This window comes from Siniperca chuatsi, linkage group LG20 (genome assembly GCF_020085105.1).
Source record: "Siniperca chuatsi isolate FFG_IHB_CAS linkage group LG20, ASM2008510v1, whole genome shotgun sequence".
Classification (NCBI taxonomy): domain Eukaryota; kingdom Metazoa; phylum Chordata; class Actinopteri; order Centrarchiformes; family Sinipercidae; genus Siniperca; species Siniperca chuatsi.
The window spans coordinates 5,299,243-5,320,881 of NC_058061.1; the positions used below are offsets into that span (position 1 = coordinate 5,299,243).

General features: G+C 38.9%; 1 protein-coding gene and 1 long non-coding RNA gene across 6 annotated transcripts in view; one reads left to right on the forward strand and one right to left on the reverse strand.

The window, feature by feature from the left end:
• On the reverse strand, positions 1-21,158 carry dusp3a (dual specificity phosphatase 3a). Of its 2 annotated transcripts, none has more exons than XM_044178586.1 (3): positions 20,802-21,158; positions 12,238-12,470; positions 1-6,291 (listed from the first exon to the last, which is right to left on the reverse strand). In XM_044178586.1, the coding sequence occupies exons 1-3, from the start codon at positions 20,990-20,992 to the stop codon at positions 6,062-6,064; spliced, it is 654 nt and encodes a 217-aa protein (XP_044034521.1). In that variant the 5' UTR covers positions 20,993-21,158; the 3' UTR covers positions 1-6,061. The 2 variants fall into 2 exon arrangements, with proteins under 2 accessions (XP_044034521.1, XP_044034522.1); XM_044178587.1 differs by lacking the exon at positions 20,802-21,158 and adding an exon at positions 20,504-20,791.
• LOC122867603 overlaps positions 19,533-21,639 on the forward strand; it is a 16,089-nt gene continuing 13,982 nt past the window's right edge. For 2 of the 4 annotated variants that reach the window (XR_006375958.1, XR_006375960.1), the window contains exon 1: positions 19,824-20,356. This is a non-coding gene — a long non-coding RNA (uncharacterized LOC122867603). Of the gene's footprint in view, positions 19,748-19,823; positions 20,357-20,998; positions 21,132-21,639 lie in introns of those variants that run through there. The other 2 variants (XR_006375959.1, XR_006375961.1) reach the window with 2 other exon arrangements.

Genomic DNA, 21,639 nt, shown 5'->3' on the forward strand with positions numbered 1-21,639 from the left:
TTGCAAACAAATACGTTCAGTTCACCAAAAACATGAGCACGTTCAATGAACGGCGCTCTTTGAGCACGTTCATGCACAACACTGGATCTGACTAACAGTAAGACTTCAAATAGAAGTCTAAATTCATCTGTAGCACAAAGCTGTCTTGTTTTTGACTATATTAAAGAGTAACTAAACCCCCTAAACCACTTTGTTTCAGCTGAAAACCAATGTATATGGGTATTTAGTAGTGTTGTTGATGGATTCTGGTCCAAATCTTGACATTTTAGTGGAAAGTATTTGAATTCGACATATTGTGTTATAAATGTGCATAGCAACTGCCCTCTACAGGTTGAAGCCTGGCTATTGCAATTGAATTTTGCTATTGGCTGATTTGGAGGCAGGTGACATATATGGTGGCAGCTTTCATCATCAAACAACCCTTCTCCTATTTAAAAAGTCACATGTCACATGTTTCGCTTCTCTGATAGGTTGTCGGTCTGGGCCTGCGTCCAGTCTGCAGGTCCGTCCTCCAGGCTCACAAAACTCAGGCAGTGCTGATCAAATATGAATCAAGATTCTGTTACTGCATTGCCTATTTCCCACCTCAAATGTTTTCAGAAACACATTTTAGTGTACTGTTTAACTGTAATTTGAGAAAGTTTGTAACCAGGCCAAATCAGACCATTCATTTGAAAACGAATGAAGCACTGCTCTGTCGCTCAGTGCTACGTAACTTCCCGTTTCATTGGTCTGATTGGTTGTAGGGCTATCCAATTGCTCCCCCTCCCAGCCCTGCCCGTTTTTTCACGTTCTAGAGAAATTTTTTGAATTTCCAGGGTGGAGGCACCTCAGCTAAAACTTTGGGGTTTAGTTACTCTTTAAGTATGACTAATATGCCATGAATATTGGGTAAAATAATAGTTTTTCAAACTAAAAAACATGGCTAACTGATTGTGTTAAACTGCTCAGTTCTGTTTACTCCAGCAGAAAATGTTTTCAACAGGCTACTAAGAACTCTTTCTCTTCTCATTGGTCACTTCACAGCATTGTTAGCAAACCACAAATTGTTACTATGGAAACATGGCTCTTAATTCAGAGTTAGCCTGGGCTTTTTAGGCTTAAAATAAGTAAGTCATTATTTTTGTGAAACTGTCTAACTTGCAATAGACTAATCTAAAAGCAAAACGAAGACTGGCCTAACACTATAGACCCGTGGTCGAAAAATTAACATGCTGAACAGCTCCCCCTAGTGGAGAGTCTGCAGCCTGCTAAATGTGAATGTTTCTTTGTGAGTGAGTTACAAGCCAGTTCCATGGAGTGTTTTGCAGCTAAAAACAATTCATTTAAAGACAAAGTGTAGCTGGAGAATCAGTTCATTCTCAGCCAAATAAACCCAGATATTGATCTGTGTGCATTAACACAAAACTTCCAACTCCTGTCAAAAAAGAAAGTTGCTGTAAATGTTTTGAAGCACCAAATGAACGGGTGATGGGATTGAGTGTATCCTTGGACATGATGACATGTAATCCATATCCATCTTATGCTGCCACCTGCATCTTGCTGTATATTATGAATAAATTAGCATTACCATGGACAAAACACTAGTAAACACGATGATTACATGCCTCAGTATCCCAGCAAAGCTTGGAAAAACCCTGCTATCATAAGCAACTTTTGCACAATCGTGATAAAGTGATTACACACATTTTTACATGTACATTATATTTGAATATGAATGTACATGTAATCAACTGTGGAACAGAAAGAATGGAGGAGCTATTCTGTGATGTCATATACAAATATAACATGATATATAAGGACTCAAGACATACTGACGATACCTACACGTTATAGACACATTGCTCATACATTCATATATGTCAACACTTAAATATGTATATACAGTATACATGTATATATTCATATGTATACAGATATATCAAAGGAGGAATAAATAGTGCCATTAATGAGGTGAGACAATCTAGTTTCCATTTTCCTCTCTAGTGAGACAACTATTCTCCTGGATTCATGCTAACATACCCCAGGCCATTTGTTCAGGAGAAATATGCAATCTGGTGCGTGGGACATAGTGGCTGAACTACCAACACTTCTGACTTTCCATCTCAAATCGTCAACACTCCCTCATTCTCACACTTTCATGGAAATTTGTCTCATAAAACAACCCTGTCTCTCTTGAGGAGTGACCTGGTGCAGGTTTTAAAAACACTCCATCGCTGTCCTTCCTAGCACTAGGTCTAGTTTACAGTATTATGCCCAGTAATAAATACAAAATGTATTGTTGAACTACTGTTGCCTATATGTAACAACTACAGTCTGAATAGTCATATTTAGATGTGATTACATTCTATATATCTGATGGGGTATTGACATATATTGCAATGCTTTAGTACATACAACCAAAAAAGGCTTTGTGATTTGACTCTGTGTGTGCATAAAGTCAAGCATAATAAATTACTGTATGACACACACAATTAGGAGTGAGACAAGTGACATGTTGTGTATGGACCTCTGACAAACTGTGTTGATGAAACAGTGGAACTGGATACTGGCCGAATGGCTGTGTCAGGGAATTGGCAGTGGACAACTCTCTGGCATGATGACTGGAACTTTTTGTTGAAAGTGTGTGGCGTCCTTCCCTGGTGATGCATTTGACAGTTAAAACTAAAGGCCTCTAGTTTGAAGGTGGTAAACTGGCAAAATCAGCTTTTAACAACACTATGCTACTGTTGATTTTGGTGTGGCATTGGTAATGTGGGTGTGTATGAATATTCTGCTAAAAGTGTTAACTAATATTACAACAGAGGACTACTAAAAATCTCTTTCGTCTTTAATTGAAGAACCTCTGGGTACGTCCACGCTAAGCCGGCTAAATTTAAAAACGCATCTTTTTCCTTCCATTTTAGCCTTCTCTCCACACTAATCTGGAGTTTTTTTCACTTGAAAATGGAGCTTTTTGAAAATGGTCTGCAGAGTGGATGATTCTGAAAACTGCATTTTAGTGTGGATGAGGAAAACTGAGCTTTTGGAAATCAATGACATAAGTCTGCCCAGAGAGTTGGGGACAGTTTAACAGTCCTTTAACATTTAACCCGCTTTTTCAATGTCAGTGTAGCCAATCATATAGCACAGCAGCTAACAATTATTTTCATTATCGATTCATCTGCCGATTCTTTTTTCGATTAATCATTTTATGTATAAAATGTCACAAACTAGTGAAAAATACCTGTTATAATTTCCAACAGCCCAAGGTGACATATTCAAATTGCTTTTTTTTAATTCACCCACCAGTATAAAACCCAAAAATATTCACTTTTATTATCATCTATGACAAAGAAAGGCACAAAATCCGCACATTTAACATTATTTAGTGAATATTTAGTATTTTTGCTTGAAAAACAATAAAAAAGAATCGATTACCAAAATAGTTGCAGATTAATTTTCTGTCTATCGACCAACCGATTCATCGACATATCGTTGTGGCCCACAGCTGTTATCTTTATGCTGTATTTATGTTTATTTTGTCAGACGACTTTACAATCACAAACTAATAATTTTATTGATGTCTCAGTGCAGCAGCGCAGGAAATACTGTTTGCCTGGTTAACAGGTAGCATTTATGAGCCATGATCAAATCTCAACTTTATGCTTATTCATTTGTCTGACAAATATGTAAATGAAAAATCGGGACTGCAGCTATATTAAAACACAGTATATTGTGTTTACACACAAAGCAGAAGGGGACAGAACAGAGGTTTAACCAGCTGAGACGGTCTGTCCCTCTTCTGACCAGATGTTGGCTGTGATGCTCAGTTTCATTGCTTTCCGACCAAAAGAGGAGGAAGAAGAGATTTCGCAGTGATCCTGTTGTTCAGGCCTTTTAGTGTGAGTGGAGATCTTCACCAAAACAACCTGAAGAGTGTGGACGCACACCATTTTCCCGTGTAAACAGCGTTTTCAAAATTAGCCAGCTTAGTGTGGACGCTGGCACAAGTTGGCAAATTAAACTGAAACAAAAACCAGGAGCATATGATTCATATATATATATTTAAAGTGAGTACATAAAGATTAAAGAATTTGGAAGAATTTAAAATATGTTAAGGTCGTTGTTACTCTAACACAGTGTCTACACAGGAGCAACAGCTTCAGCACTCCGTCAGTGTCCACACAGGATGCGTTCAGGCACAGTATTGAAGTGTAGGTCACTCGCATTTTGGCATTGCTCTGAGCCCAACACACAATCAATGTAGTTACACATGTAAAACGTAAAAATATAGATTTTAAGTGTAAAAATACACTTCAGGCCGCATTTCTGCGTGTATAGCGAGAGTGAAACTCAAGCCGTTACTTGACCTGTGTAGACAGCTGGATTGATTCAAGTAGAATTGTATCTGTTCAGAGGCGTGTGACACACGAAAACGCAGCTGAAACGTCTCCTGTGTAGATACGCTGTAAGTCTGTTCACTCAACCAGGTACTTTCTAAGTCCTTATTAGGAATTATACAGGGCTTAAAATGACCAACTATGTAAAATTACCAACTAAGTTCTGGAAAAATGTTACAGTTCTTATTAAAAGTATAATACTTATCTCTAACACACAAACTGAACCAGCAGATTGTGTTTAGACTAAGTATATCTATCAATATCATGTGTAAACCTCTTCTTTGCATCCTGGATGGATGCTATCTAGATAATGGAAGTCAGCTACAGGTTACTGATGGCGAGTAAAACGACATTTTGTCATGCAGTCCTGTTCTACTCATTTCCTGCTGCCTTCATAACAGAAAATTATAATGACTTCAAATGAATGTCACTCATATTCTTATTAATGCAGCAGGAAATTGAATTTATAAACAAGCCACTTAAGAAATTAAATACTGCAAATGAGCAAATTTGAAGGTGTTGGAGAGACCTTTTCTTCTTTTGAAGAGGATATTCAATCCAGTGTTCCCCTTAGATACTGTCCCTACTTATGTAAATGTGATTTGTCTTGTGTGTACGCTGATTGAGCTCAATGACAAACTAAAAAAACATCATATTTAGCTCTAATGAACATTCGTCATATCAGCAGCTAAATATGGCTGCTACATGAACAACCCATGCGGCTCATTATTTTTAATTAGCTCGACCTTTGCTGTTGTTGGAGCCAGCTCCAGTGATACCACTGCTCTGTGTCAACGACTGACAAATGTAATGCTGCTGTCAAACTAGAGGCCAGAGCGTCAAGGATGCCAAATGAAATGCTACAGCTTGCATTGGACTGTGAATAATTTGTGTTGTGTGCATTAAATATCTGCCCCTACATGCAGAAGAGAAAAGAATTAAAGATTGAGTGGGCGAACAAAACTGTGAGGGCTTTTTCAGTTTTCATGGAATGTTTGGGATTTTCCTCCATCCATTCACATATTGCTTTCTGTGTACCATAACTGACTTATTGTGTCTGCAGGTTGCATCAAGTGTGGCCATCTGGATTTTTAATATCTAAGAGTTCATTTGGAATTTATAGAGCACTCCTGCTGGCGGATACATCACTGACATTCCCGGCAGTGGAAAACTATGGAATGATTGTGCTATAATCTTCTATTTTGTACAACTATTTAAGGAAATCTTGAAAATCAGGGCAAAGTTTTCACCTTCTCAACTTATGGGAACTGAAGGAATGCTTTAAGTAGCTCAGCACAGACATTTTGAGCTTTCGGGTACTAGCAGCGAGACGTCTGCACATCTGTGTGGTGTCGAGTTAAAAAAGGGGGATGAGGGGTTTGTTTGTGTTTGAGATCACACTAGTTGTAGGAGCAGGCAGAGGACTGACAGATGTCCACTTACAGAGCAGCAGTGACAGACATGGAGATTAGAAAGAAAACAGCATGTACGCGTGTGAGATTGTGTGTGTGCATGAAGAATAATTTTCTACACAGATAAATGCATGTATGTTTGTGTTTCAGAATACCCCTGGTGTGTCAGATGAGTGCTGGTTTGGTCAGGGTGGGGTCAGTCTCCGAGAGCAGCTGAAACCTGTGAAAGGCATGATGGGAGAAGACAGGGCAGAGGGTCTCCTGCTTTCATTTGGTCTTTAGTTTGCCCACCTCCCCGTTCAGCTTGCCCTCCTTTGCCAGCTTCTCGTTAAGTTGGCACAGTTGGCGAAGGAAGCCGTCATTAGGACCAATTTCTCTCTTATGCCTCACAGTGGCCACTGCCAGCCGGGCATCCATTTTATGGCGCAGCATGAGGTAAGCAATAACCATGGTAGGGGAGCGGCTGTAGCCTTCTCTGCAGTGTACGTACACCTTCCCTGGAGAATACAATAAGAGAAAAGAACAATAAGATGAGTGCTATATGTGGTGCAAGGATGGAGTGACAAAGAGAGAAATGCAGAGTCTTATCATAAGTTGTTTTGAAGGATAAGGTTGGCAGTATTCTACAGTATCTATATCTTAGCATTAACAAATCCCACATAAACACCAAAACCGACAATGCGTTAGTCCGTCTCAATACTTTCTGACTTCGCTACCCTGTCTGTGGCTCTCAGCTCCAAGCCCACTGATTCCTTCTGAAGACGTCCTTCTTTTAGAACGGCTCACGTATATATAGTTTAATTTTTTTAAAAGGTTAAATAATTTAAAATAGTTTTTAGCAAAGGTTACTCAAACAGGAGTTAACAGTGAATTTGTTGGGGACTATTTTCAGCTGTGGATTAACATATATTTGGTGGAGTCTTTACAGCGACATGTCACTCAGTGCAACAATGTGGCTCAGTGACGTGTTATATAAGATATATCAGGCTCTGGCTACACGGAAATACTGGTTAGTAGGAACAATGAATTGTTGGTTTTGTTGACAATAAAAAATATAGAATGAAAACATATTTCAAGTTTCTGTGTAGTCCTTAGAAATGTAAGTACTTGAGTTGAATTAAATCATTTTCATGCATTATCTTTCACTAACACAAATAATGTATATTTTATATGGTATTTCTGTCTCTACTTGCACATGTAGATGTTACAGATCAAACGTTTTGGCTCTCTATCTATTAAGTCTAAGTCAAACGGTACTTAGAGCATCTTTAGCTTATAATGATAATGTGATGAATTTCTAAGGATTGCTCAAAAGTGGCCATGGCTTAGCAAATACGGAGCAATACCATAATACAACTGTAATATATAGAGATATGGAGCTGCATGGCTGTTGGCATGTACGCACACCTCCATCACTCGCGTTTTTACATAACTTTAATTACGCTATTTTGCCGACTGAGATCCAAACACACACTTCTGACCCCTAATATTGCTCTGCTAGCCACTACGATCTACGAGCTAACTGTTAAGTGTTGTTTTATATGTTGGGCAGGGTTGGTAAGTCACCCCAAATCACATTTGATTGGCTAAATGTCTGTTTACACAAGAGGATTTTGTTTTTGTTTTTGTTTTTTTTTACATAGATTTGACAGAAACCAAGAGATAACTTAATTAACACAGAGAAACATGGTTACAACTTGAAAAATGTATGTTTCATTTCAGTGTCTTTATAGAAACATGCAGAAATATTAAATGTCAAGGGTAATGTGAAAAAAAGTATACAGGCTTTCTGATTTATGTTTTTTTGTTTTGTTTGTTTCTTTTCACTAAGACTGGCTGAAGAACAAACAACAGAGCAAAGGAAGAAAAATGAGGAAAGAAAGAAGAAACAATTTTAACAAAGAAGAGTAAATGTGGTTGGGGAACATATGCTGTGATCAAACTTGCTTAGCAAAGCATCTTCTCTGCCAGGAAATGCAAATACAAGACCTGACCTCTGCTGCAGACTCGGCAAAGTCAATCATCTTCACTGCAGCCGCATCTTACAGCGAACCCACATCCTGCAAAGAATGTGCTGTCTGTGTGTGTGTGCACAGAATACATGTATGTTCTCTGTACTGTATTTGTATTTTCATGTCTGTGTATCTATCTGTGTGCCTTCTAAGATGTGTCTCCATCTGATTTACGCTTTCATTACTGACTAGCCAAAACCCCATGAGAAATCTAACTTGGCAACGTTCGCAGAACAGCTGATGTTCCGGGTCAGCTCTGCAGATTCTGCAGTTTATTTGAAACCCAACACCTCTCTGGGTCCCTCTCCCAGTATTATCCCCAATCCTCTCCTCTGTTGTATAATCTCCTTCTATCCTCTCCTCCTCTATACTCCACCCAGAGCAGCCCGCTGCCAATGAAATGACCTCTTCAATACCTAATCACTCTGCCTGCCACAGATCAATGTTGATTCTACTGTATCCTCTTGTTAGACACGTAGAATCTCTGGCTCACGACTTCACTCATTTTCTCACTCCATCACTCGCTAGTAGAGCTGTCACTTCTTATTCAAAATTTTAATTTTCACGCGAACGTGGAAAAAAATGTAATATTCAAACTGTAATGACATGTAAAAATGTACAGTCTCTAAGCGCAACAGACCTTTTAAAGTCGTTTGCCTTGTGGTCCAACAGAGGGCACATTCCCTATCAGCTTGACCTATTACATGCCCTATTGACCTATCAGTAAACTAAGCTAATAAATAAAAATGGAGGAAGACACTAGCGAGCAAAGCTGTGCTGAAAGGATTGGAGAAGCAGTGTGTGGAAGTATTTTGCATTCTAGACAGTAGATGGCAAAATTAACAACAAAGATACGACTGTTTGCCGAGTTTGTAAAAACCAGCTGCCTTACTTTACAACCACAACAAATCTGAAGACTCACCTGCTAACTGCAACCCAAGTGAGGCAGCGGAGGCAGCAGAAACGTCAACTGTACAACCTCGTCTGACTGCCTACTGAAGACACATAGTGCAGTTGAATGACACCACGCAGGATAATATAAAGACTATACTGAAGGGTAAGACACTGTCTGGCCAAACATGCTTACTGTATATGACGCATGGGTTAAAAAGTGAGTCCGACTCGCTAGTTTTTCTTTCTTTCTCTCTTCTTCTCTTCTCTTTTTTATCTCATTCATTTCATTGCTCACCCATTCACTCAGTCACTCCCTACCTCACTCACTCTTAGGCTGTGTCCGAAATCATTACTCATTCACTACTCCCCACTCACTATCTAGGGAGTTCTATGTAGAAGATTATATAGTGAGCTCATCGGCAAAATGAAAAAAAAAACTTTCAGAGACTACTCGGCTGTCGCACGATCAATGTCGTCGTTTTTCTTTCAGCGCAATGCATGATGGTATATACTGCTTGGTTAGTGACCATAGGTTATACACTACTTTTCACGATGCATTCTGGGATACTCTGAGCCAACTATATACAGTGATTTCGGACACAGCCTTATACACTTATTTCATTTCGCAGACCCACAGATTTAACACTGCAGCTGAGTAAAACTAACGGCGACAGTCATTATAGCTAGTGAAATTAACAGTCACAGACTAGACCTCAAATCCTACAGGTGGGTAAGACATTTTTAAACTATGTAAGTTATAATTAACCTGCAGATCTACCTATTTGACAATTTCAATTTTAAATTGAGATTTTAAAGAGGCTATGTAGAGTCATGTGATAACTCTCTGTGATAAATCACTAGTCATGTTTCCATCTAATCGTGAAGCGAATTTAAAGCAAACTTTTGAAATGTCGCAAAAAAGAAAATGCGAATTAGGCGAGTTTCCATCAACTTGTTTGCAGCTAATAAACTAGGCTACGCAAAGTGTAGTTTCGTCAGAAGTTGGAGGTATAGGCTTTGTTATGCATAGTTATAATAAATATTAGAAGTGGTAGAGGTCGCGAAACGGTTGCTAACCGCCAATAAACCTCAAAGAAGAAGAAGAAACAAAACCAGTCGCCTCAGCCATCTACGAGAGAAAAATTGAGTGAGAAGACAAAGTGAAGATGCTGACAGTGGCTTTTTCTCTTGTAGCGTAAACAGCTGATCAGTCATGTGAGTTAAATGGTTGCTACATCAGAACTTATTCGGAAAAAGTGTATCCATCTCCCATTAATTGCATTAACCACCTCAAGCGGGCGGAAAAAACGTTTTAAAGACGTTTTTTCGAATTTTGCTTTCCATCAACCTTTTCTAATGCGATACTTCATAATGCGCATAAAAATATGTTAATGGAAACACGGCTACTGACACATTTCACCATAAACACATTAATCTAAAAAATATTGATTAGTGCAATGTGCTGATCATTTTGTTGATAGTTTCAAATGAAAGTATGCCGTGTGAGCTTGTAAACCACTTACTGTACAAAGAGTAACCTCATTATGGCAGAAACATAGGAACAATGCGTCGGTGCAGTTCCTTTCCAGAGTTTGCAGCTACGGGTCACAAAATGTCAAATTTAATGTTGCACATAGCACAATGTCAAACTACAGCAACACCAGGCAGTGGGCAGAGGTGAGACACTTTCTCCTATTTCTGCTCATTTATCCCTTATTCTCCACTGCTCTCCTCTCCTCCACAGTCCTTGTTACAGTAGCTCTTCACTCCTGATTTACCACAGTGTTGGTGCAACTTTACCAAACTGCCTGGGAATTAAGATCTTTTTCTATGTCAAATCTGACAATAAATCCATGCCATAAAATATAGGGGTTCAGCACACTAATTAAACACATCCCTGGAGGCTGAGGCCCCCTGGGATTGATTGTTCTTCAATCTAAATATTCAGCTTTCCAACACATAGTGTCAGTAGGCTAGTAGGTATATCAAATGGCTAATTTAAGACTTAACTCCCTAATGATTTCTGCATTTTGACCATTTATCATACATTGTTTCATCGCACTAATTGTTTTATTCTCTTACCCAGTCCAAAAGTGTCATATCACCTGTTTAACAAATGGTGCTACAGGTGCCTTATGCATGGAACATTTTGACAATGTTGACGTCCAGGGACATGATCTGATTATGGAATATAGAGCAGGGCTCAGGAGTGTGTCAGATTTAGCCTGAGATGCTCAGGGCCGTCATGATCATCTCCTGTCTTCACTTTAAGATCCACAGCAATGAAGCGTATTGAAACTGAATCATTAAAAGATGCCTTTAATCTTGTATCCTTTGTTAGACAAGCAACAAGAGGAGCTTGTTTTCATGTCTCAACTTGTGGAAACAAATTACTTTCAAGTGGGAGCTACTGAAGTGAGAAAGACACTGTGTTCCCTTTTGATCTCCTCTACCTTTCAGGGGTTTTGCGAAGATATAACTTCTCAGTTCTCTTTGGGTTTTAGGTGCATTTACAGGTAGGCTTCTGATAACAGGTGATTTTTCTGACAATATCCAATAACCAATTATCATTTTCATGGTAATTTTGGCCATACCGATACTGATATTATTACTGCAATACCATCATAGTCTACTGTCCAACAGTGGATTTTTATCAGTAATACTGTAAGAGTGATGCTTTGTAAAGATGCACATAAAATGCTGCTTTATTAGAACCTTTTCTGCTTAGTTTTTTAAAACTAAACGTTTTCCAAGAGTCTGCAAACACTGAAGGAGAATATCTCACGTTACTTTAAGTGTGTTGGAGAAACATTGTAAAGTGGGGGCAGTGGAAACAAAATGTGAACACAACATTGACATATCATCACCTTTTAAGTTGATACGGCAAACAGTTGCTTATTTCCACAGCCAGCAGTTACAGAGCAAGATTATCATTCATTCATTTAGATTAGTCTTTCTTACTACCTGGCCAAGGTAAGTTGCAATATTCGCTCTCCTTTGAGCTCTGTTTTTCGTCTCCACCAAACCTGAGGAAATTATCTGGCTTTTTAGCTGCTAACTGCTAAATGCTCCACTATGTTCACTTGCTAGACGCTAACTTTTTCTGCCGTTTGGCGTCGAGCAGGTAGTGTACAGTTTTTTTTTTCTTTAGCTTTTTTTTTGCTGAAAACAGCTGCCTGCTGCAGCTAAAAACGATGCTATCAGAGCGGTGAGTGAAAAGTGCAGGAAAACAAAAACAATAAACTGAAAGACGCTAAAATGCTCCATAGAGCTGAGGAGAACTGCAGAGTCAGGTGATAATTCTCTATGTGTTCATCATTATGAGCAACAACATACAAGTAGTCATGTGATCCAATGTTATATAAAAAATATAAAAATATTTATTAACTCTACTTTTAGCCCATTAGCCCAATTAACTGACCAATCAGGCACCCCTGAACAGAAAAGGGCAGAATATAATAGAATGCAATACAATGTGGCTGGAGTTGAGCATTAAAATCTCCACTTATTACACTTCATAGCTAAAAATAAACTCACCTTTGCCATTATTGTGTGCTAGGGCCTTGTCAATAAAATCAGCCCCCTCCTCAAAGAAGGCACTGAGGTGGAACTGCACGGTGTCATTGGCCTGGATACCATGGTACGTGATGCCCGTGCCGGCGTAGAACTCCACACTGGTGTTGACGTGCATGAAGGAGGTGCCCTCCGCCACGTTGAGGACGTGCGTCACTCCAAGTTTCTGCAGACGCATTGCATTCTGGGCTACAAACCTGAGTGGGCAGGATGAGATTCAGGATCAGAGTGGAAAAACACTATTAATTTAATCCCTTTAGCAAGTTGTTGATGTCTGTGACAAGTCGGCTGCATTGAAACAAAGTTTGTACACTAGTAAAAACGTATAAAGTGCTTCTGTTGATGGTGAAATAAAACTTTTTTGTGCTCTCACATCACAAAATGTATATGAGTATACAGCAGCAGAACAAGACATCTAAGACAAATAATAGCAATAATAATAACATCTGACAGATACAGCATGGGAGTGTGTCAGCACAATTTATTTTAAAGTGATATTTTGACAATGTGGGCTGCATCTTTCATGCATGCATTTTAGTGAACACTGTGCTGGCAGTATCACTTGATACACAGCCAAATACTGTATATCTGCTGGGAGGCGTGAAAGCAGTTCTGCATGTTCTTTAAAACAGTACTCGAATGTGTCTTTTCATAAATGTTATCCCAAATTGTGGAGTACTTAAAGTCAGGAAGAATGATGAATTTATTCATGATTGCTTTTATTAATAATTTAATCTAGAAAACGTAAAATAAAAAGTGACCTATGTCCATCACAACTTCCCACAGCCAAATGTGATGTCTTTGAGGCCCACACAGGTGTTTTCACTTATTCTGGTTGATTAGGCCTCTGGTCAGGTTGAAGTAGAGTGGAGCTAATTAATTTCATTATGTACACCTGTTCTTTTCCTACTGTGACATGTCAAAATGTACCCTGTGAAAAATGCCTTAAAAGGTGTTCATTGTCTTGCCTAATTATTTGCAAAAAAACTAAAAGTGAGGGAAATGTCAATCCAGCATAGGCTGTCCACACCCACACAGTCCTGAGAAGAGGTCTAATCAGGTAAAATAAGTTAAAACACCTGTGTAAGTGAACCATGTGAGTGTAGTGTCTTTCAAATTGTCTGTTTGACAAACAGTCCAAAACCCAAAGAAATTCAATTTACAATGACTTAAAGCTTGGTAGACATCAAAGTTGTGGCCACATTTGAATGATAGAATTGTCCTGTCGTGTCATGTGAGTGGCTCACAACAAAGCCACAATTACTAGAATGGATGCACACATGCATGTGGCATTATGATAGCAAAACTGATTCTACATGTCCTGTTGCTAAGAGCTGTGTACAGAGGAAAGCATGGTGCTCTAAAACAAAGTAACAATAGTCAGGAACAGGCAGGAAGTAGAATGTAGTAGAGTGAGGCAGGGGGAGGAAAGGGGGGGCAATGTAAGCAGGAGAAAGAAAGTAATTTTCATTTTCAAGCAGGACAGAAAGAAATGGCTATAGAGCTTCATCTTGATCTCTTTATTCTCATTCAGCTCCACTCCAGCAGTTTCACCTCCATCTTCATCTACACAACTTCCAAGAAACAATGAATCTGCTCCCCTCCTGTTCTCCTTTGTTTCTAAGAACTACAATTCCGCATATTGGGCCTGACCACTGATTCATTGATTAAAGTTTTATGGAGCATCAAGGGCCCTATCTTACACCCGGCACAAAGCTGTGTACAGTGCAGCGCAAGTGTCATTGCTAGTTTCCAACTGACGCAGTTGTCATTTTCACGCCCAGTGCCCACATTGTGTAAGTAGCAAATGTACCTGCGCCCATCTGTGCGGCCATTGCGTCGTTTAACTAGCAAGAGTGGAGTTGCACTTGCGCCATGCACTTTAGACAATGCGCTATAGATCGTTTAAAAAAGGTCCCCTAGTGTCACCAATTAGCTGTACAGATTTTATGTTTTAACAACAAAAAACTGCACCATACTGTTGCCATACAACTAATAGAGACAAAAATTAGTGAAACTTGAGTGTATATGCTTGTAACATTTGTCAGCCTATTCTTATTTTCTCCAGTGTGTTACCTCTTTCACTATTGAATGCATTAAAAAACTATAAGAGAGACGAGTTCTTTCATAAAGATGTACAAAATTGGAATTATACCAAGCTGTAATTACCTGTACAATGCCAGACTTATGGTATAAGCACAAAATGTATTGTTTTAAATTCTATAAAAGCCAAACGTGTCTCATTTTTATTTGCTTTACTTCTATTCAGACCCAAGAATCACACATCATGTAAAATGCTCACCCTGACAGCGCTGTGTGCTTACAGTCAATATGAGGCTGGTGAGGCGAGGCTAGGTGACCCTGGACAGCTCCCTAGAGGTGGTGGCTACAAAGCCCCCTCTACAAGAACTAATAAAAAATCCTCCCTGCCACCATTTTGCTTTACGGCCATAGGAGGAGGGATGAAACATACCATCTGTTTGTGTGTCAGCTGCAGGGCAGAGACTCCTTCAGATTTGAGGACTCAAATCAGCTACACAAGACATTCATTTTATTCCACATTTAATTCAGAATATGTCCTTGTATATTTAGACGTAAGCCTGTGTGCATAAATGATTGAATAAATGCTTACAGTAAATGTTTACATGTTGGGTATTAGCACTTACAATGCAACATAAGTACAGCCAGTTTCAAGCACATGCATCTGTGTGTGTGGAAGGAGAAGTGAGTTACTGAAGCATCTGAGCAGCGCTGTTCACATTTACTGTATTTCTACACAACACAATGCAGAGGCACACTAGGTTCAAGTGAGTTCACAGCCAATGGCTCTCTTCCTATTTACCTGCCGTGTCCCAGCCTCCTCACCCTGGGATCTGCAGTCCCACAACATCCATTATTAAAGACCACCTTTACAAAGAGCCAAAGTGTTTCTCAAAGCAAACAACCACACCTTAAGTGTGTCCCTGAGCTGCACACGGTGGTTTTATTGTGCTGACTACGACTGATCTGAAAACAGTGTAAGGGTTTGAGTTTGGGAAAATACAGTCATAATCCATTTAGGGGATGGGAACATTTTGACTAGTTCATCAAAGTGCCGAGGGTTATTGACATGGCCCACAGACAATCATTTTAAAAACTCTATTGCATTATTGGAGTGGTACTGGGGTTTTTTTTGTCCTTCCCCCTCCCATTCCCAGATGTCTGTTTTCTATTCATCTCTTTTGGATAATTTAATGCTTAGTCCCTAGGATTGGTTATCTTTTAGGAGAATATATATATATATGTCACATACATATTGATATTGCAATTAAGATATACAGTATATTGCAATATAAAAATACTAACAAATGCAGATGCTCCCATACTCCCAACTGGGTTCACTGAAAGGTTTGATGAGTATGAAATTGATCTGAATCATATGCTGTGGCCTTCACAGTCACCAGATCTTAACCCCGTTGAACACCTATATGAGATTTTCGACTAATCTGTTAGCGGGCATTTGGACCGAAAACAGCCTTGTGTTAAAACAATGCAAGGGGGCTGCGTTGGTGTGTTGCTTCAGGTACCGGTGAGACATGAAATACAATCCAGAAAGTCCATTTTAAATAACAGATCGGTGAATTTGAAAGCTTATCAGATGTGAGAATTATCGTTGAGCGATCTATGGCTGTCAGTAATGGTGCAAAATTATGCTGATTAGTAAGTGTCCAAAATCTCATCTAAATAATACTTATACTACTTGTTACTAAATTAGCCACAAATATTTAATGTTATAGAGAAATGCTTGAGATTTGAAGCTGATATTTCAGGGACTTTAAGTCTTTCAACACAGATATCAACACCAGCAGCTGAAATGTTAGTTAACATCATGGCTTATGAGAATATTCTGATTGGTCCTTTTATTAACTGAACTATAATGTATTTTCATGAACCTGAGTGGCAGAGGAACAATCCTATATTTAATTTCTGAAGTGAAAAAGTTGCTTATAGATTGGGGCCTAAAATGGGTCATGGGCCCCATTCCCAAGGGAATTCCATGATAAGAGATGTTAATAAATATTTTCAAGGACAAAGCTATCTAAATTAAGTCTTGAACTGTGATCAAATAAGTGAAGTGTGTGAAATGCACCACATATATACTGCATTAATCAGTGCATTAGATTTGATCTTATTTTGCCATCCAACTACACAATTTAAGTTGTAACAGGGTACAACTAAGAGGATACATCAGCAGAGAGCCTTAGTGGGTCCCAGTGGTGGAAACAGTGGACAAGGTGGACAATCAATACCACCCCGCCCTGCCTGAGCCATTTGTAATATCCCATTACATTACACTGCCGTTTCAACGTGATTGGACAGTCTATGATATATTTTATTGGAAAAATTACCCCACCATACATGGCCATTGATAAGAGTACTTTAAATGATTACTAAAAAGACTCTGCTCTTCATAATCAGTGAACATAATTTCTTCATCAGAAATCAAAATCTCTTCTTCAAAAGAAATCATAAAGCTGAGAGCACATTAGAGTCTCTCTTTCAAGCGTACACTATTGTCTGATCAGCTTCAGCTAAGCACAAGACTGCCAGCACTTTGTTCAGAGAGACTTGGCCGGGCAGATTGGCATATTCAGATTGATTTTGTTGTAGCACTGAGGTACAGTAATGTGCTTGTAATCCGTCCTGCTCCCCCTCCTCCACCACTCTCTTGGCAGAGACTGGAGCCAAATGATGGACTGCACAGAGACACTACGTTTCTCAGGGGCATCCCTGAATCAGTTCTCTAGCATGAATCCATAAAAGTGAGATTAAGACCTGCTCTGTAAAAGCTTATATTACATTACAGCAAAATATATTTGAAAATTATATTTCCCGTAACTGTTTTTTCTTCACTGAGTGTTCTGACAAATTTGACACCTGAAACCTGAAAATGATTTCTGATGTTTGTGCAATTTAGGATTTTTTACATTTAATTGCAAGAAACCTGAGAGGCTGCAGATGATGTTAGATCACTCTGAGTGACAAAAGTAAATTTGTTCTGTATTTTTGATCTTATAAGATTGTCCACTAGTTAACCGATCGCGGATACCGCCATTAATATACCTGGGAATATTTGCATGTTAAAGTAAAGTCTATGTGTGGGAAACACTGCTTGATCTTTTGTAACCAAACCACTTCCACACTACTGAAGTCCCTCCTCTCTTTGGAACCAACTCCTCCACCGTGGAGCGGCACAACACCGGTAGCAATGGTGCTTTCGCTTTCAGCGATGCTTGTTGCTGCTGTGCCTAACGGTACGACATCATTACGTCGACAAGTCAGAATGTTGTCATTATCACGATATGATTTTTTCACATTAAAAATTATACCGGTATTATCGTGAACGCTATGATATGGCACAGCCCTACTGACAATGTGAATGTCCCGCTCAGTATGTATCTTGGTCACAATTTTAAAAAGACAAACCTAACGGATTCTTATCAAGATTGTTTGTTTATGTTATGTGTTAATGTAAAAAAATTACAATCGGCCGATCATCGCATTTTAAACTTACAACTATCGTTATCAGTTTCAGCCTCAAAAATCCAGTACTGGTTGGGCTATAGGTCATATAAGTAAACAAGGTTTGTATTGAGGTATTGAGCTTCTAATTACTGTACAGTAAGTGTACTGACAGTGAGGACTGAGGAATGTTGTGTATTTGTTCATCTCTTTGTCATGCAGGCACATAATACATCTTATATACAATCTGTACATCTGTGCGGGAAGTACCAGGAACTGGCTTTCCTGGAACAGTGAGCTGTAAATTCCTAAAGAGTCGGCATGTTCATTACAAAGCCGATAGCATCCACGGATTTATGGTTCCACCTCTGCCATGTTTAATATACATACACAGTTAATACACTGTATGTATGTGTTTGTGTGCTCAGCACCTTTCACAACGATATTAGCATATCACACATATATTGGTATTAGCACACAGTATGTCAGCTGATATGTTACAAGAAATTGGGAGTACAAAAATGCCATAAGCGAGTTTTAGGGGAATTTAGAAACAGCGTTGTCAAAGTTTGTCCATCACAGAGCACTTTACGGGTCCCGATCAGTGCATATCTCGGTCACGATTCCTTTTAGAGTTTAAACGATTAGGCGTTTAATCCATAAGTTGACAAAAAATGTATTGTCAACTCATTTTGCAGTCAAAAATGCCAAACATTACCCAGTTCTGGCTCCTTAATTGTGTTAATCGTGAGTATTGTTTTGTTTTCCTTATGTGATAGTAAACTGAATATCTTTGGGTTTTGGATTGTTGGTCTGGTGAAACAATTTGAGGACATCGCTTTGGGCTTTAGGAAATTGTGATGGGCATTTTTCTTTTTTTCTGACATTTTATAGACTAAACAATTTATTGATTTATCAAGAAAATAATCTGCAGATAAACAGTAATGAAAATAATTGTTAGTTGCAGACCTAATTCTTTTACAACCCAAATTTAAGAGATCCTTATCAAATAAGTTTATTTATGTTGTGTGTTTGTTAAAAACCAACTACCAGCTGATACCTCGTTATCAGATTTTGAGCTGCAACTATTTTGATAAGTGATTAATTGTTTCAGTCATTTTTTAAGCAAAAATGCCAAAACTTTGAGGCTTCCAGGTTTTTACATGTGAGAATTTGCTGCTTTTCTTTGTCTTGTAGTAGATTGTCTTTGGGTTTTGGACTGTTGATTGGACAAAACAAGACGTTTGATTACATTACCTTGGGCTCTAGGCATTTAAATTCTAATGCTTTAGAGACCAAGTGATAATTAAAATAATCGTTTGTTGCAGCCATAATAAGATTTTTTTATTTCAAATATCAATGTTAGTATCAGCCTCAAAAATACAGTATTGGTTGGGCTATATTGCTCAGCACCTTTCACAATGTGATAACTGAGCTTGGATTTAAGGACATAGCAACTATTAATTTTTCCCATAACATGATTAAGCAAAAATAATGTCATGTCATGTTTTTTTTTTTTATTTCGTTGAACTGCTGAACGATTACTTTTAAGTGCCGATTATTTTCGACAATTCGTTTAGTCAGAAAATCTCTGAATCTTCTTGACGCTTGTTTTGTCTGACCAACAGTCCAAAACATATTCAGTTTTACTATCACATAAGACAAGAGAAAAGCAGAAAATACTCAACTGAGAAGCTGAAGAATGTAATATTTGACATTTTTGTTTGAATAGTAAATTAAAGGAGCGGTGTGTAGGATTTAGTAGGATTGGAACCAACAAATACTGCTCGCATCACCCTCCCCTTCCAAGCCTGTCAGAGAAACTACGGTGGCCGCGAAACTCGCGAAAACCACAAAGGACCTATCTAATGCCAGTGTTTGGTTTGTCCGTTCCGAGCTACTGTAGAAACATGGAGGTGCAACATGGCGGCCTCCATGGAAGAGACCCGCTCCCTCTGTAGCTTATTCTAAGGTAACGAAAACACAACACTTCTTATTTTCAGGTAAATGTTACACACTGGACCTTTAAACAATTATTCAAATTAGCAAATAGTGGCAGATTAGTTTTCTGTTGCTCAGCTAATCGATTAATCCACTAATTGTTTCCTCTCTAGAATATAAAAATCGCAGTTCTTGTGCTATTTGCAGTAAGTAATGATAGCACTGCACTTTTGGCCTTAAAACAGGTTTATTATCTCTAATGTGGGGATATCTCTGAAACTACTAATTAAATAAAACGTTGTTTATGTTCACTGGGTTTGGTACTTGTTACTATGATTTACCCTATGCTATGAATTTGGGTCATAACGCTTAAAAATGTGTTCACTGACATGAGTTTAGGTTTACCTCACCACTCACGACTACAAAATTCACGTGCTCCCTCTTCTCCCTCTTTGTTCTGCAGGAACCCACCAGACCGCCTGTTGTTGTTTTTTTTAGCAGTTTATGAATGAATATAAACCCCCTTTTAGATGTGATGATTGCTGTCGCCCTGCAGCCCAGCTGGACGGAATGGGAGCGGCTCGATGAAGACGTGATTACACGGCAGTGATAGCCTACTAACGATGGAGGGATTCACTGGGTAAAAACAGCTCTTTGTGTCCGTCCACATCTCAATCCGGGGGTGTTTACTATGAATTTATGTGCTTTAAATGGAAGCAAGAATCGATTATTATTATTATTATTAGGCTATTATTATTATTATGTTACACTGTTATACAATATCTACCTGTCTGGCTGCTCAGGCACGTTGACGTCGCTGGTACAGGATGGTATTTCGAGGACAACAACAAAATGTGTTGACAACAACAGGCTGTCGCTCTGTCCATGGTAGTGGAGGCACCAAAATAACAAGCCCGCCCTGCGTGCGTGCTGCCCGGCATGCGACACTGTTGTCATTGTCGCGTCTGGTCGGTGGACGGGGAGGGAGCGTCTTTAAAAAAAAAAAACCTGTCCTACCTGTCACTGTCAAACACCATCACCGACAGCATTTTTAATCGCTTTTGATAAAGTGATAAATGACTCACGCGTTACCGATGTATATTCTGGGGAAGACCTCATTGAAATGTTGTGTCGGTAAGCTGTAAAAGCCGCTGCCGTTGGAAAGGAGCTCGTTCAGTTGTTGAACGGTAACCTCGCCGCCTGGAACCGGGACTTCAGCCGGTGGCTGCTGCTGCTGCTGCTGCTGTTGTTTTGTGGGACTCAGGTGTTTCTTCATGGCTCTCCTTCTCCAAAAACTAATCTTAGATTACAGCCAACTCCAGACTCGTGAGATTCGTCCGGTTATTCAGCTGCATTTTACCTCCGCACGTGAGTCGTGCGCGCGGTGTCTTCTTGTCTACAAGGTGTCTGATGAGGTGAGAGCTCTACAGTTTTTCCCATCAACGTCAAGGAAAAGGGAGTTTTAAAATGTAGTTCCGGTCAAACCCTTCAAAGTAAAAGACAGCTAGCTAGATAGATAGACGGTGGGATGTATCATTTAGTGAAAGTAAATAGTTAAGTACAATTTTGAGGTACTCATGCTTTACTTGAGTATTTCCATTTTATTCTACCTTATACTTCTACTCCACTACATTTACTTTTTACTCCACTACATTTATTTGACAGCTTTAGTTAGTCAACGTTGCAGATTTATATTAATAATACAAAAAATAAACCAAGTAAATAATTATGGTACATTATTATAGGTTAAGCTACCCAGCAGTATGTAAAGTAATCAGAATTAACCTCACGTTTACCAGCTGCAACTTTAAAGTGATGTATACATTAATGCATCAATCATTATAATCCAGTAATGTAACATACAGTATGATTCTGAAATGGGCCATTCTACATTATGAGTACTTCTACTTTGGTAGGCCTCTT

Coding starts and splice junctions, on each gene's coding strand:
- dusp3a (XM_044178586.1), bottom strand. CDS start 20,992: ATGAAGAAACACCTGAGTCCCACAAAACAACAGCAGCAGCAGCAGCAG. Junction 12,471..20,801: donor AGAATATACATCGGTAACGC/GTGAGTCATTTA, acceptor CTGCCCACTCAG/GTTTGTAGCCCAGAATGCAA. Junction 6,292..12,237: donor AGCACACAATAATGGCAAAG/GTGAGTTTATTT, acceptor TGTATTCTCCAG/GGAAGGTGTACGTACACTGC.